This window comes from Momordica charantia (assembly GCF_013281855.1).
Source record: "Momordica charantia cultivar OHB3-1 chromosome 6 unlocalized genomic scaffold, Mcharantia_2.0 BLBB01000006.1, whole genome shotgun sequence".
Classification (NCBI taxonomy): domain Eukaryota; kingdom Viridiplantae; phylum Streptophyta; class Magnoliopsida; order Cucurbitales; family Cucurbitaceae; genus Momordica; species Momordica charantia.
In genome coordinates this window covers 32,141,308-32,154,126 of record NW_028275164.1, presented here as the reverse complement: position 1 = coordinate 32,154,126, position 12,819 = coordinate 32,141,308, and the positions used below count along the sequence as shown (strand labels likewise).

Here is a 12,819-nt window from a genome sequence, read left to right as displayed (position 1 = left end):
TATTCTAAATTTTTATCTTAAACTTTTAATTTCATCAAATTGTACTTTGATTGCGTTGCAATCTTCCATTTTTTTTTAAAGTATTTAAATTTTACCTCCAATAGATTTTTCGTTAGAAAAATTGTTGAAAAAAGTATTCATCACATGTGTCAAATAAATTATAAAATATATATATTTGGTATATAATTGATACCATTCAAATAAAAATGACTTTAGAGAATTTCTTTTATTGAATATTTGTAAGTTTTGGATATTTAAGGATTGATTTTGTGCATTAACCAAATTTAATTTTGTGCATGAAGCTTGATTTTCATTAAAGTTGTGAGTTTTTTTTAACATTAGTTTTGTTAAATGAGAGGATGAATTAGTGGGAATTAAAGAGTGTAAAAATTGTCACACTTATTTTAAATTTAAGACTCAATTATGATGAAAGTGAAAGTTTATGATAAAAATTAACTCCGACTTTTTGATCGGTTGGAAGTATATGTCAATTACCATTGAACTATACTCCTTTGATTGGTTGGGATTATAATGCCTTAACTAATTAGATTAGGAAATTGAGACTATGACCGAATATTTTAGAAAGTTGAAAAGAGTTTGATATATTGGAAAAACAAAAAAGTCCTGAGAAACTAAAATGATCTCTTCCAACCTAATCCATTTGAAAATTTGAATAATGACTTTTATTTTACAAGACTAAGTTTTCTTGTGGACTAAGCAACTACTAAAGTCAAGGTGTTAAAAATGGCCTTTTCCAGAACTCAATTATTATATAAACATATCTTCTCATTTGGATTTGAGCTCACAAAAATCAAACGACGAACATGGCAAATTCTTCCAAGTTGGTTTCATGTGTAGTTTTGGGCATTTTGGCAATGAGCTGCCTCTCCCCACACAGCTGCGAGCCTGAGCCTGAGCCTGTTCCGTTGTTTGTTTTTGGAGATTCACTTTACGACGTCGGAATTAACAACTACATCAACACCAGCGCTCAGGCCAACTTCCCGCCCTACGGCGAAACTTTCTTCAAGTTTCCCACCGGAAGATTCTCCGATGGCCGCGTCATTCCCGACTTCATCGGTAATAATTATCAAACACTTCTCAAACGGTTAGAATCCATATAAATCAATTAAATTTATCAAATCCATCAGCTTAAACTTTTGGGTTGATCGGTGATTTATTTATTTGGTATCAGAGCGGGAGGTCCTAGGTTCTGTGTTCGAACCCCTCGTAGTTGTTTCTTGATGTAATTTTCCAAGTCCACAAATAAAGAGAGTGTTAGAATCCAAACCCATCACCTGTGGTTTATTCATTCTCAAGATAAACTATTATTTCATTATGGATAATCTTTTCCTTTCTAGTTGCATGATCTATAATTTCAGTAGTAAGTTTTTTACTCTCTTAGAACGTGTTTGAATTCTTAACCAAATTTAACGATTTTTTCTTTCTTCAAAATTTGGTATAGGTTTTGAAAATGTATACAAAAAAATCTATATGACAAAACAAAGGAATATATTTTTTTTTTTATGCAGCTGAATATGCAAACTTACCATTAATTCTTCCATATCTTTATCCGGGCATTAAGGATTATGTTAAGGGAGTAAATTTCGCATCAGGAGGAGCTGGAGCACTCGATCAAACCTTCCCACAGCTTGTAATATTTCTTTTTCTGTATTAACAATAAGCCCAATATGAAACTTTTTAAGTTTTTGAATAATCCAACTTCTCTGTGTTTGCCATTTTTCAGGCGGTAACCTTGAGAACTCAGCTGGGATATTTCAAAGAAATGGAAACCAAGTTAAGAAACAAACTTGGAACTTCAGAGACAAAGAAACTACTGTCCAGAGCCGTTTACTTGATCGCCATTGGAGGCAACGATTACGGTGCTTTTGATTCAAATTTCACAGTTTATCAATCCTACACCACCGAACAATATGTTGATTCAGTCATAGGAAACATGAGCAGTGTCATCAAAGTAAAACCAAACATCATATATATAGTCTTTGTAGATTTTATGTTTTGTTTTGTTCTAATTAATGTTTGGTTTTACGTTTAGGGAATTTATAAGATGGGAGGGAGGAAATTTTCAGTGTTGAATGTTGGGCCTATGGATCGATTGCCGGCCATGCGAGAGGCAGCTATATACCATGGGAGAGTTGATTGGGTGGAACAAGTTGAGAATTTTGCTGTGTTGCACAACCAACAGCTTCCTAAAGCTCTCCAAAAGCTTCAACAAAAGCTCAAAGGATTCATCTATTCCCATACTGATTTCTACACTGCTCTCAATGACATCATCGACAACCCTACAAAATATGGTATGTATGCTTTTTCAATCTAGTTCTTGTGGTTTATTAAGAATTTCGTTATAAACCTTATAAGTTTTGGTAAAATCTTTCGGCTCAAAACATCTGCGTAAAATTCTTTGAACGACATCTAGTTAACTAGATTAGAAGTTGAATTATGTAAAAAAAAAAAGACTTCCAGAGCTAGCCATACAACCTATTACGTCGTTGATTGTCCTTAAAAATCAACTCATTTCTTTCCTTGTCAAAATCTAGAGAAAAATGTGTCACGTGACAAAATTGTCTTTTTTGTAAATTTTTTTAATCAAGATTCGTTGTCGGGACTGATTTGACATTTTTGGATGTAATCATTTGTTTGGAAAAGGTATAAAAGAAGTGAAGAGTGGATGCTGTGGAATTGGGCCATTGAGAGGAACAAATAGCTGCGGAGGGAAGAGGGGCATAAAAGAATATGAGCTATGTGGAAATCCTGAGGAATATGTGTTCTTTGATGCCACCCATTTAACTCATAGAGCATATCAGATAATAGCACAAATTATGTGGACTGGGACTTCCAATATTACCACTCCTCTTAATGTCAAGTCCTTATTCTACATATAAATTAATATATTATGTTTGATTATCAATAGAGAATAAATGAATTATTTCAGTTTACTTGCTTTCCTATCTGAAACCTAAATGATGAATTTTTCATCAAAATTGGTGCATTATAAATAAACTCATATGCCTTTGAATTTGAAGTTTCTATTCACTCTCTCTCTTGTGGCAGTAATTAATGCGTTGAATGTTAAAATGGTGAATTATGTGTGATGTTATCTCTCCCATAGTAATTACTTTTAATTGGAAACTTAGAAAGCTCTTGTTGAGCCATGATCAATGAATTTAGAAAACCTTTTAAATTGTATTTGATTAAACCTAGATAGTGTAGACATTCTCATTTCTACCCCAAACATTTTATTTATTTTCCATTTTCATCATCAAATAGATCGATCTAATGAAATTTATAAATTTATTGAATCACACCCAATTTTACCCAACTCCATAGGATACATATGAACATAGGAATAAAGAGACCTTGATACTCAAATTGGAATTTGCAACAACTACAAATGAAATTTGCTTTGATTAATTCTATTTAAGATTTATGGAGTTTTGTATATAAAACAAAAGTTAGTAAATTTTCACCATTATTAGATATCTATCGTAGGTGGTAATACACTAGTATTTTTAAAAGGCAAAGATAAAATGAGTAATTCTTGTAAAGGTTAGAAAGATAGTGTATCCTCGATATTGTCCCAATCTTTATAATTTTGGTTAGTTTTCACTTTTATGCCATTTTTACATAAGATTGCAATATAATAAATATATTTTAAAATTTTTAAAAAAATATATAAAAATGATATTCTGTCCACTTTATATAACATATATTATGACTTCATTCTTTCCAAGAAAGAGAAATTGACACGAGATTTATATTAGTTTACCCCTATTTCTACCGTTGCAAACTTATATAGGCTTGTGGTTTTAAAACATGTTACTGGGATTTGGTGGATGAGAATTACACTCAACATATTCTATCTTGCAACAGAAAACTCTTAGCCAACAAAAATGCATCAACAAGAAAAAGACAGAATAAAATATATGGAATCTTTGATTAAAGGGGAATTTGGACACAATGCCAAGAAAAAACTGAGAATCTCTCTGTAAGTTACTTTGAAGGAAGCTTCAAATCAGCCCACCCAAATCTATGAAGTAACAACAGCTATCCCAAATTCTGTAACAGAGGAGAAGAATAGATTATTAATGGATCCTTTCGGTGAAAATGAGATTAAAGCTGTGGCATTGTGTACTCCACAAAGGCTCCTGGCCCATAAAACACAGTCAAAGATATGATGGTGAAGAGCTATTTAGAAATTCTAAATAATGGTGGATCGGTGCGGGACCTAAATGAAACAAATATACTTCTTATTCTAAAAGTGCAGTCTCTCCTGAATACTTTGGTTCAGTATAGGCCAATAAGTTTATGTGATTTCTCTTATTATTACCAAGACTATTGCAAACCAGCTGAAATTGATCCTTTAAACCTCGTGTAATTTTGAAAACTAAAGCATTCTTGTCGGTGTTGGATTTGTAAGAAGAGTGTAAACAAAATCTCATATTGATTACATAAGTACATCGACAAAGTTCCTGCTAGATCTATCACTGATAATTTGTTTGTTGGGTGTGGAGTTTTATCAAAAAAGTTACTAGGAAAAAGGGCTTCCAATATGAGAGATATATTTCTCCAATAATGAATTGCATTTCCCCTTCCCATTTTTCAATTTTAATTAATGGTAAAGTTACGGGATCTTTTATGGCAGAGAGGTTGAGACAAAGGGACCCCTGTCTCCTCATCTCTTTTTAATGCGCAGAGGGCTTTCAAGATTGATACAAATTTCGAATGACTTGAGTTGACCAATACACTTAACTTTGGTCAATCACTCAAGACGAGCATCTCGAGTCTGACCAATTTGGGCTCTACCATCTCGAACTAACCCAGCAAAGAACGACAACTTGAGACTAGCACCCTAGTCAACTCTACCAGACTGACCATTCCAAACCTGACTAGCTCGGGCCCGAGAAATCGATGTTGACCTATCTGGGTTGACAAGCACAAGCCTAACGATCGAAGGATGACCATCCCAAAAGTTGACCATCCTAGCCAAACAAGGTCACCACCCTAAGCCAACCACCGTGTGTCAAAACCAACACGAATCGAATAATCCATGCCGACTAACTAGGGTCAATCAACCTGAGCTGAAAAGCCCAAGACACCATCCAAAACTTGACCATCCTAGGCCCAACCATCCCAATCCCAACAACCTTGGGTCGACCAACCGACCAACCTAAGTCGACTAGCTTGAACCGCCCCAGACGACTAACTTGGGTCGACTAGCATGCACCCAACCGCTCGCCAGAAGGCCGACCACCCTAAGTGGACAAGCCTTAACGGACCATTATGAGCTCGACCAACTTGAACCAACCAACTCAAGTCGACTAACCTTGGACGACCATCCTGGGTCCAACCATCTTGGGATGACCAGTCCAGACTAACCCATGTTGACCAATATGAGCTGATCACCCTGGGTTGACGAACTCGAGCGGACAAATTCATGTAAACTAGCACAGACTGGCCAACTCAAGTTGACTACTTTATGCTAAAAAAACCTAGGATGACCATTTGTGACCGACCACCCTAAGAAGACCATTTCGAGTCTGACCAGCTCAAGCCGACGATCTCAAGTCGACGGCCACCTCGAGCTGACCATGCCAGGTTCGACCATCCCAGGCCGATAGACGCAAACCCAAGCACACCGTGCCTACCACCTTGGGTTGACTAGCATGAGCAGATGAACTTTGGCGATGGCTTCGGTATATGGTGATCACTTTTACAAAAATTGCAGGAAAATGAATAATGACGGTGGAGATTTGGGGGAAAAATCCTAATTAAAAGAAATAAATATGTATAAAGTAATAAATTAATTGTAATGATATTCCATCCATTATAAAAATAATTTATGTATTTGAATTTATTATTATATATAATGCTTTTTTTATGGAGTCTAATAATCATAAAGTGAGAAATCACTTGGAAACCAAATATTAATAATTTTAAAATCACTTTTAATTATATGAAAATCGAAGTTAAAACAACATTAAAATTATTATTATTAATCAATGGTAGTTAATTTTTTTTCCAAAACAATTCATTCTACCATCCCTGACACACTCTTAATAATACAAGTTTGGAAAACCTTTCAATTTGCACTATTGGATGCTTAGGTGCAAAATACTTGTATCTATGCTACCAATGTTGTTGAACAAACTATTGGCTCTAAATAAAAAATGGTATGATTAGGAAGAAAGAAATGTGTGTGATAATTTTAGCTAACCCTATACTTATATCTTTTTATTGTAATTTATGTTTGCAAGATTATTGTATAGGATTATTTTTAGAGACAAAAATTTTAGAAAAACCAATTCAACTTTAATTTTACCAAAATAACTTTGATGCAGAAGCTCATTTGTATTCTTTTTGTATAATGGTTGTCAAAGTCATAGTTGTAGTTAAATAAACTCCTTTTAAATATTATTTGCCTCGAATTTAGTTGCCTTTAAATATCGGATGTCTTTAATGTGATGGTTTATGCCTTGATAAAACATTCGTCTCAAAAATATAAATATTGGTTGCATCAATGTAACGGTTGCCGTAAAACCATAGTTGTCTTGATATTATAGTTTCCTCAAAATATTAGTTTGTTCGATATTGCAGTTGTCTTGAAATAATAATTGTCTAAGTTGGGGTATGAGATTCTTTCCAACCTCAAATAATGAAGTAGGTGTCAATTATCGTCGAGGTATTTTCATGTTGATTGTCGTACATAGTTCGTTTTAAGCCACCCTCAAGTGAAACCTAACTGCTTCCCTCCTCCTCTCACAAACCTTATTTTGTACCAAAAAAGATAAATTATTAAACTCTTTTTTTTTATCATAAGTATTTTCTTAAGATTTAAGAATAAAAATCTCAATTATGCAATCAAGTAGGCCAATAGTGAAATATAATCTTACCCATGTTATAGACTATAAAAATTAACTTTATTTCATAATTAATATTAAATAATAAAGTAATATATTTAAGTCCACAAATATTTATATTTAAGATATTAACTTTCTTGAATATCCTAAATATTATTTGGTATTTATATCCCTCAAAAAAGGTTTGCAATCTTCAAATAGATCATAAATTATAAAAGAGAATACATTTCTCTACAAGTTCAGAGGTTTTTCAAATGGTATGAACACATGGTAATAAGATTAATAATTTTTGTTGGCCAAGAATTTGATCAAGTCTACGAGCTTCGACTCGAATGGAATGACCTGATGGATGTTGGGCAAGTAGGGAACCTGCAAAAAAGAAAAGACTCTGATGGCCAAAGTCGGTAAGTGGTCGAACTATTCCAAGAGAGAATATAGTTTCATGCCCTTGAGAATGAAGTGGTCTCTATTTATAAGTGGAGTTTCCGATAGGGCGTCCGACAAACCTTCAACAGCTCTTTAAGGTTCTAGAAATCACAATCGTGGAACCTGTCGGAGAACCAATCTTTACGGTGATCTTCAGGCTGCCGAAATGAATGGGTTTGATCCATGTGGTCAATAAGAAATCACCTCCAACAATTTTCAAAAGACTTCAAAAGAAATTTCATAAAAGTCAAAAGGTAATCTTTGAAAGTCTAAAATGACATCTTAGTAAAATAAATCATATAATGCTAAATTTGTATTCAAATATTGACTCTAGATAATCCATCAAAGCTAAGTATCATATCTTAACGAACTTCCTAGTGTTTACTCTTCATTGATTGCCATAAAATATGCAGTTTGTGTAAAATACAAAAACTCTTATTTCAATACTTTCTCCAGCTCTTATATAGGGAAACGACAACTGAGGATATAATTTACTATAAGTATTTGTATGTAAATTCTAAATATATATTAACTATGGAAGACAAAATTGCACTAGTATAACATGTGAGGTTGGAATTCGAACTCATAACATTTTGATCGGAGATAAATATTTTAATCAATCGAGTTGTGCTCTAGTTGTCAATTAGATTAATAAATTTGTAACTTATAAATGATCAAACTTACATAACTCTTGTATTATTTATAAGAGTGAATAATAAATTATTATAATAAGTCAATTGGAACTATGGATGAGACATTTTTTTTTTGGGAGGTCGAAGGTTCCATACCCGACCTACCTTTGAATTCTAAAGAAAAAATTGCTTCAAAAATATTATATTTGGAAAGAAAAATAATTAAGCGAGTTGAGTAGTCAGCAATCCCTACAAAAATTAAATTGGAAAGTTCTTTAATTCTTTGAAAAATATTAAAAAAAAAACATATATTTTTTTATGCATTTTCTTTATCATACTAGTGGAAAAAAATGAATGGTAGTTAACCAAAGAGGAACGGTAACCAATAAAATAAACAAGGTTTATCTGAAAATAAAAACACTGGATATAGGAAACTACACCAGTAAAGGCCCTAAGAAATTAAAATATATTTCAACCTAATACATTTGAATATATTTTGAATCATGACTTTTGTTTCACAAGACAAAATTTTGTTGTGGACGAAGCATGAAACTATTTAAAAAAAATGGCCTTTTCAAAACTCAGTTATATAATAACATATCTTCTCATTTGGATTTGAGCACACAAAATTATTATCAAACGAGGAACAATGGCAAATTCTTCAAAGTTGGTTTCATGTGTGATTTTGGGCATTTTGGCAATGCGCTGCCTCTCCCCACACAGCTGCCACCTTGAGCCTGTGCCTTTGTTTGTCTTCGGGGATTCACTTTACGACGTTGGAAATAACAACTACATCAATACTACCGCTGGTGCTCAGGCCAACTTCCCGCCTTATGGTGAAACCTTCTTCAAGTTCCCCACTGGAAGATTCTGCGATGGCCGAGTCATTCCTGACTTCATCGGTAATTATCCAACACTTTTCAACAATTTATTTCGTTACTAAAATCTTATTGGGTAACTATTTCATTTTTAGTTTTATGTTTTTGAAAATTATTTTTATTTTTTACTATTTTATTGGTAAGTGTTTCATCTCTCTTAAAAATATATTTAAATTACTCTTTAGTCAAATTTCAAAATTACCTGTTTGAAAAGTATTATACTTGTAAAATCCGTTGATGTTTCTAAACAAATGAAAAATAAAATGATTTATCGAGCAGGGTTTAAGTTACTAATTATTTCTTCATATTTCTCTTAAGAAAGTAATGATACTTAATTAGGCGTCGGCCTATCAACACACGTATATTTTGATAACCACTATTAAATATTTGACAAATAGGAGATAGAAATGCAAAAATACGATAACTTTTTATATTTTTCAAACAATTAAAGAATTGTTAAATTTTGAGTGGTGATCAACATGAAGATATTGTTAAGGACAACGATACCCTCGTACCCCCAATATCTCTACAATTGTATGATATTATCTACCTTGGATATAACCTTCACGGCTTTGCTTTTGATTTCACCCAAAAAGACATCATACTAACGAAGATAATTGTCATCATTTATAGATCACTTGCTTCACGGAGCACCTTGTTAGAACACCAGGTGTCATTCTATTACACCTTCAATTCTTCTTATTAGTCCACCTGGTTGTGATAGGCTTCCTATCAATCTATCTTGACTTGATAGGACATATCTTGTTCGTCACTCGAGCACAAAGCATGTCTTTGCTTGCCCCCTTGAGCACTTTTTGTTCAATTTGAAATACATCCACAAGTTCCGTAATGACTATTAGGCCTACCAATCACTCTTGTTCGACACTCCTGAAAGTTCCTCCCACATAGTTAGATTTGTTTTTACTATAGCTCTAAAACCACTTGTTAAGGACAATGGTATCCTCGTAAGCGAAATATCTCCACAATTGTATGATATTGTCCGTTTTAAGCATAACTCTCACGACTTTGCTTTTGGTTTCACCCAAAAGACCTCATACCAATAGAGATAATTAAATCAGTCTCCTCACTAACCAATATGAGACTTTGTTTGCACGTTTTACAAACCGAACAAATATATATATAGATACTAATTATCTGTCATGGTTCAAAACTACTGTCGTCTTAACAATGTCGTTTTTTTTACGCAGCTGAAAATGCAAACTTACCCTTGATTCTTCCATATCTTTATCCGGGCATAAAGGATATTGTCAAGGGAGTAAATTTCGCATCTGGAGGATCCGGAGCACTCGATACAACCTCCCCAGAGTCTGTAAGAATGCTTTCTCTCTATTAACAATATGGATATAAGAGCAGCCCAATATGAAACCCTTTAATTTTTTTAATAATCCAACTTCTGATCTGTGTTTGCCATTTTTTCAGGTGATACCCTTCAGAACCCAGCTGGGATATTTCAAACAAATGGAAACGAAGTTAAGAAACAAACTTGGAGCTTCAGAGACAAAGAAACTACTGTCCAGAGCTGTTTACTTGATCGCCACTGGAAGCAATGATTACGGTGCTTTTGATCCAAATTCCACAGTTTATCAATCCTACACCACCAAACAATTTGTTGATTCAGTCATAGCAAACATGAGCAGTGTTCTCGAAGTAAAACCATAGATCATAGTTTTTGTAGATTTTATGTTTTGTTTTTTGTTTTTTGTTTTGTTCTAATTAATGTTTGGTTTTACGTTTAGGGAATTTACAAGATAGGAGGGAGGAAATTTTCACTGTTGAATGTTGCGCCTTTGGATCGATTGCCGGCCATCCAAGAGGCACTTATATACCATGGGAGAGTTGATTGGGCGGAACAATTTAAGAATTTTTCTGTGTTGCACAACCAACAGCTTCCTAAAGCTCTCCAAAAGCTTCAACAAAAGCTTAAAGGATTCATCTATTCTCATGCTGATTTCTACACTGCTCTGAATGACATCATCGACAACCCCACAAAATATGGTACGTATGCTTTTTCAATCTAGTTCTTGTGATTTTAAGAATTTCGTTATAAACCTTATAAATTTGGTAAAAAATTTCAGCTCAAAATGTCTTATTCATTATTAGACCTAAAATTCTTTGAGCGACATTTGACTAATCTAATTTTACATTAGAACTTTAATGATGTAAAAATTACGAGAAGAAATCAGATTGATCCCTAAGGATCGAACTCACAACCTCTTGACTAGAGATATATGTCAATTATTGCTGAACTATGCTTGTTTTGGCATATAGATCTTTTGATAAAGTGAAAATGAGTAATACAATAAATGATGCGTGTTGAGGATTAAGATATTTTAAAGATGTTGAAAGAATTAATTGTCTAGGAAGACTTGACCTAGCTATACAATCTGTTAAGTTGTCAGCTTTATTCCTTTGCTTGTCAGAACCTAGAGAGAAATGGGTCACATAAAAAAGAATTGTTTTTTATTTTATTTTAGTAAATTCTTCTAATTGAGACTCGTTGTCTGAATTGAACAATACTGCGAGAGTTTGTAATGCGTGATTTTGACATTTTTGCATGTAATCATTTGTTTGGAAAAGGAATGAAAGAAGTGAAGAGCGGATGCTGTGGAATTGGGCCATTGAAAGGAACAAATAGCTGTGGAGGAAAGAGAGGCATAAAAGAATACGAGTTATGTGGAAATCCTGAGGAATATGTGTTCTTTGATGCCACCCATGGAACTCATACATTATATCAGATAATAGCACAAATCATGTGGAATGGGACTTCCAATATTACCACTCCTCTCAATGTCAAGTCCTTATTCTACATATAAATAATTAATATATATTATGCTTGATTATCAATAGATAATAAATGAATCATTAATTTCAGTGTACTTGCTTTCCTCTATGGAACCGAAATGATGAATTTTTTCATCACGAGGGTGCATTATAAATAAACCCACATGCCTTTCAATTTGAAGTTTCTAAGTTTTCTCTCTAATGATAATTCTAATTATTTATGTTTTGAATGGTGAAACGTTAGATGTTTTATATATATAATATCCTTCTTACTATATTATAGGTTAGTATCCATCGATGTAGATCCTCTATAAAAAGTTTTCTTTCATCCTTTTTAAATACACATCTCACATTCTCTATCTTTTGTTAAGTTAAAAAGGTTGTTCCACCATCATAGCTAGGATCTTGTTTGGTTTAAAGTAGTTTGAGTTTAAGCAATCGACTTAATCTTGTTGCTAATAATTGATGTAATCCAATAATATGGGTAGTGATTAGTGAAAGCTGCAATTCAATGTTAGGAGCCACATGATTAAATAATGGCCCAATATAATCCGACAGTGATTAGTTAATGTTATTGGAAATTTGAAAGTTTGTTGGATTTTAAATTCAACTTTTTCTTTTTAAATTTTAAATTCTACTTCTATATAAGCGATAGCAATAATAAAAGAACGGCAAAGGAAGGAAACTAAAGAGAAGAAATCAAACATTTGAATTTATACCAAGTTTCCTCTCTCGAGGAAAAACAATAGGCCCACTATAAGAATTTATTATAAATTCGACTTTTTCACTTGTTGAAAAATGATGTTAATTAATGGCAACATCACAGTTGAGTCATGTTCTTGAATCTTGATTGTCATATATTATTAAAGACCGATCTGGCAAAACAATTCAAAAATAAAAAAATATATTTGTACAAATAAAAACTCCATTTACTATATGATTTCTTCTTCATATAGGTACAGGTAGGATTCGTTAAGAATCTCACTTTGAAAAAATAAATAACCTTACAAAATTTATATAATATATATGGATTATCTATAGGTACTTATATATCGCTGGCATAATAATGAAAATTATGCCAAACTTATTAATTTACACTCGCTATTAATAATTCTTCTCGTTGCTAATAATTATTTAGAAGATCGATTTTATCTGGGATAACAAGTTGCAAAGTTTATATAGGAAGAGTAGATCTATTTACATTCG

General features: G+C 32.9%; 2 protein-coding genes across 2 annotated transcripts; both read left to right on the top strand.

Moving 5' to 3' along the window:
* The first annotated feature begins 796 nt into the window (after positions 1-796).
* Positions 797-3,055, top strand: LOC111025987 (GDSL esterase/lipase 1). The gene is made up of 5 exons (XM_022303944.2): positions 797-1,077; positions 1,530-1,651; positions 1,745-1,972; positions 2,054-2,312; positions 2,665-3,055. The coding sequence occupies exons 1-5, from the start codon at positions 825-827 to the stop codon at positions 2,898-2,900; spliced, it is 1,098 nt and encodes a 365-aa protein (XP_022159636.1). The 5' UTR covers positions 797-824; the 3' UTR covers positions 2,901-3,055.
* Positions 3,056-8,572: 5,517 nt separating this feature from the next.
* Positions 8,573-11,767, top strand: LOC111026056 (GDSL esterase/lipase 1-like). Its single transcript, XM_022304025.2, has 5 exons — positions 8,573-8,835; positions 10,020-10,141; positions 10,252-10,479; positions 10,569-10,827; positions 11,410-11,767. The coding sequence occupies exons 1-5, from the start codon at positions 8,583-8,585 to the stop codon at positions 11,643-11,645; spliced, it is 1,098 nt and encodes a 365-aa protein (XP_022159717.1). The 5' UTR covers positions 8,573-8,582; the 3' UTR covers positions 11,646-11,767.
* Positions 11,768-12,819: the final 1,052 nt, after the last annotated feature.

What these genes read in the sequence shown, in the direction of transcription:
- LOC111025987 (XM_022303944.2), top strand. Translation starts at nt 825, where the DNA reads ATGGCAAATTCTTCCAAGTTGGTTTCATGTGTAGTTTTGGGCATTTTG. An exon ending in ATCAAACCTTCCCACAGCTT is followed by an intron (nt 1,652 to 1,744) that starts GTAATATTTCTT and finishes GCCATTTTTCAG; the next exon opens with GCGGTAACCTTGAGAACTCA. An exon ending in ACATGAGCAGTGTCATCAAA is followed by an intron (nt 1,973 to 2,053) that starts GTAAAACCAAAC and finishes TTTTACGTTTAG; the next exon opens with GGAATTTATAAGATGGGAGG.
- LOC111026056 (XM_022304025.2), top strand. Translation starts at nt 8,583, where the DNA reads ATGGCAAATTCTTCAAAGTTGGTTTCATGTGTGATTTTGGGCATTTTG. An exon ending in AGTCATTCCTGACTTCATCG is followed by an intron (nt 8,836 to 10,019) that starts GTAATTATCCAA and finishes TTTTTTACGCAG; the next exon opens with CTGAAAATGCAAACTTACCC. An exon ending in ACATGAGCAGTGTTCTCGAA is followed by an intron (nt 10,480 to 10,568) that starts GTAAAACCATAG and finishes TTTTACGTTTAG; the next exon opens with GGAATTTACAAGATAGGAGG.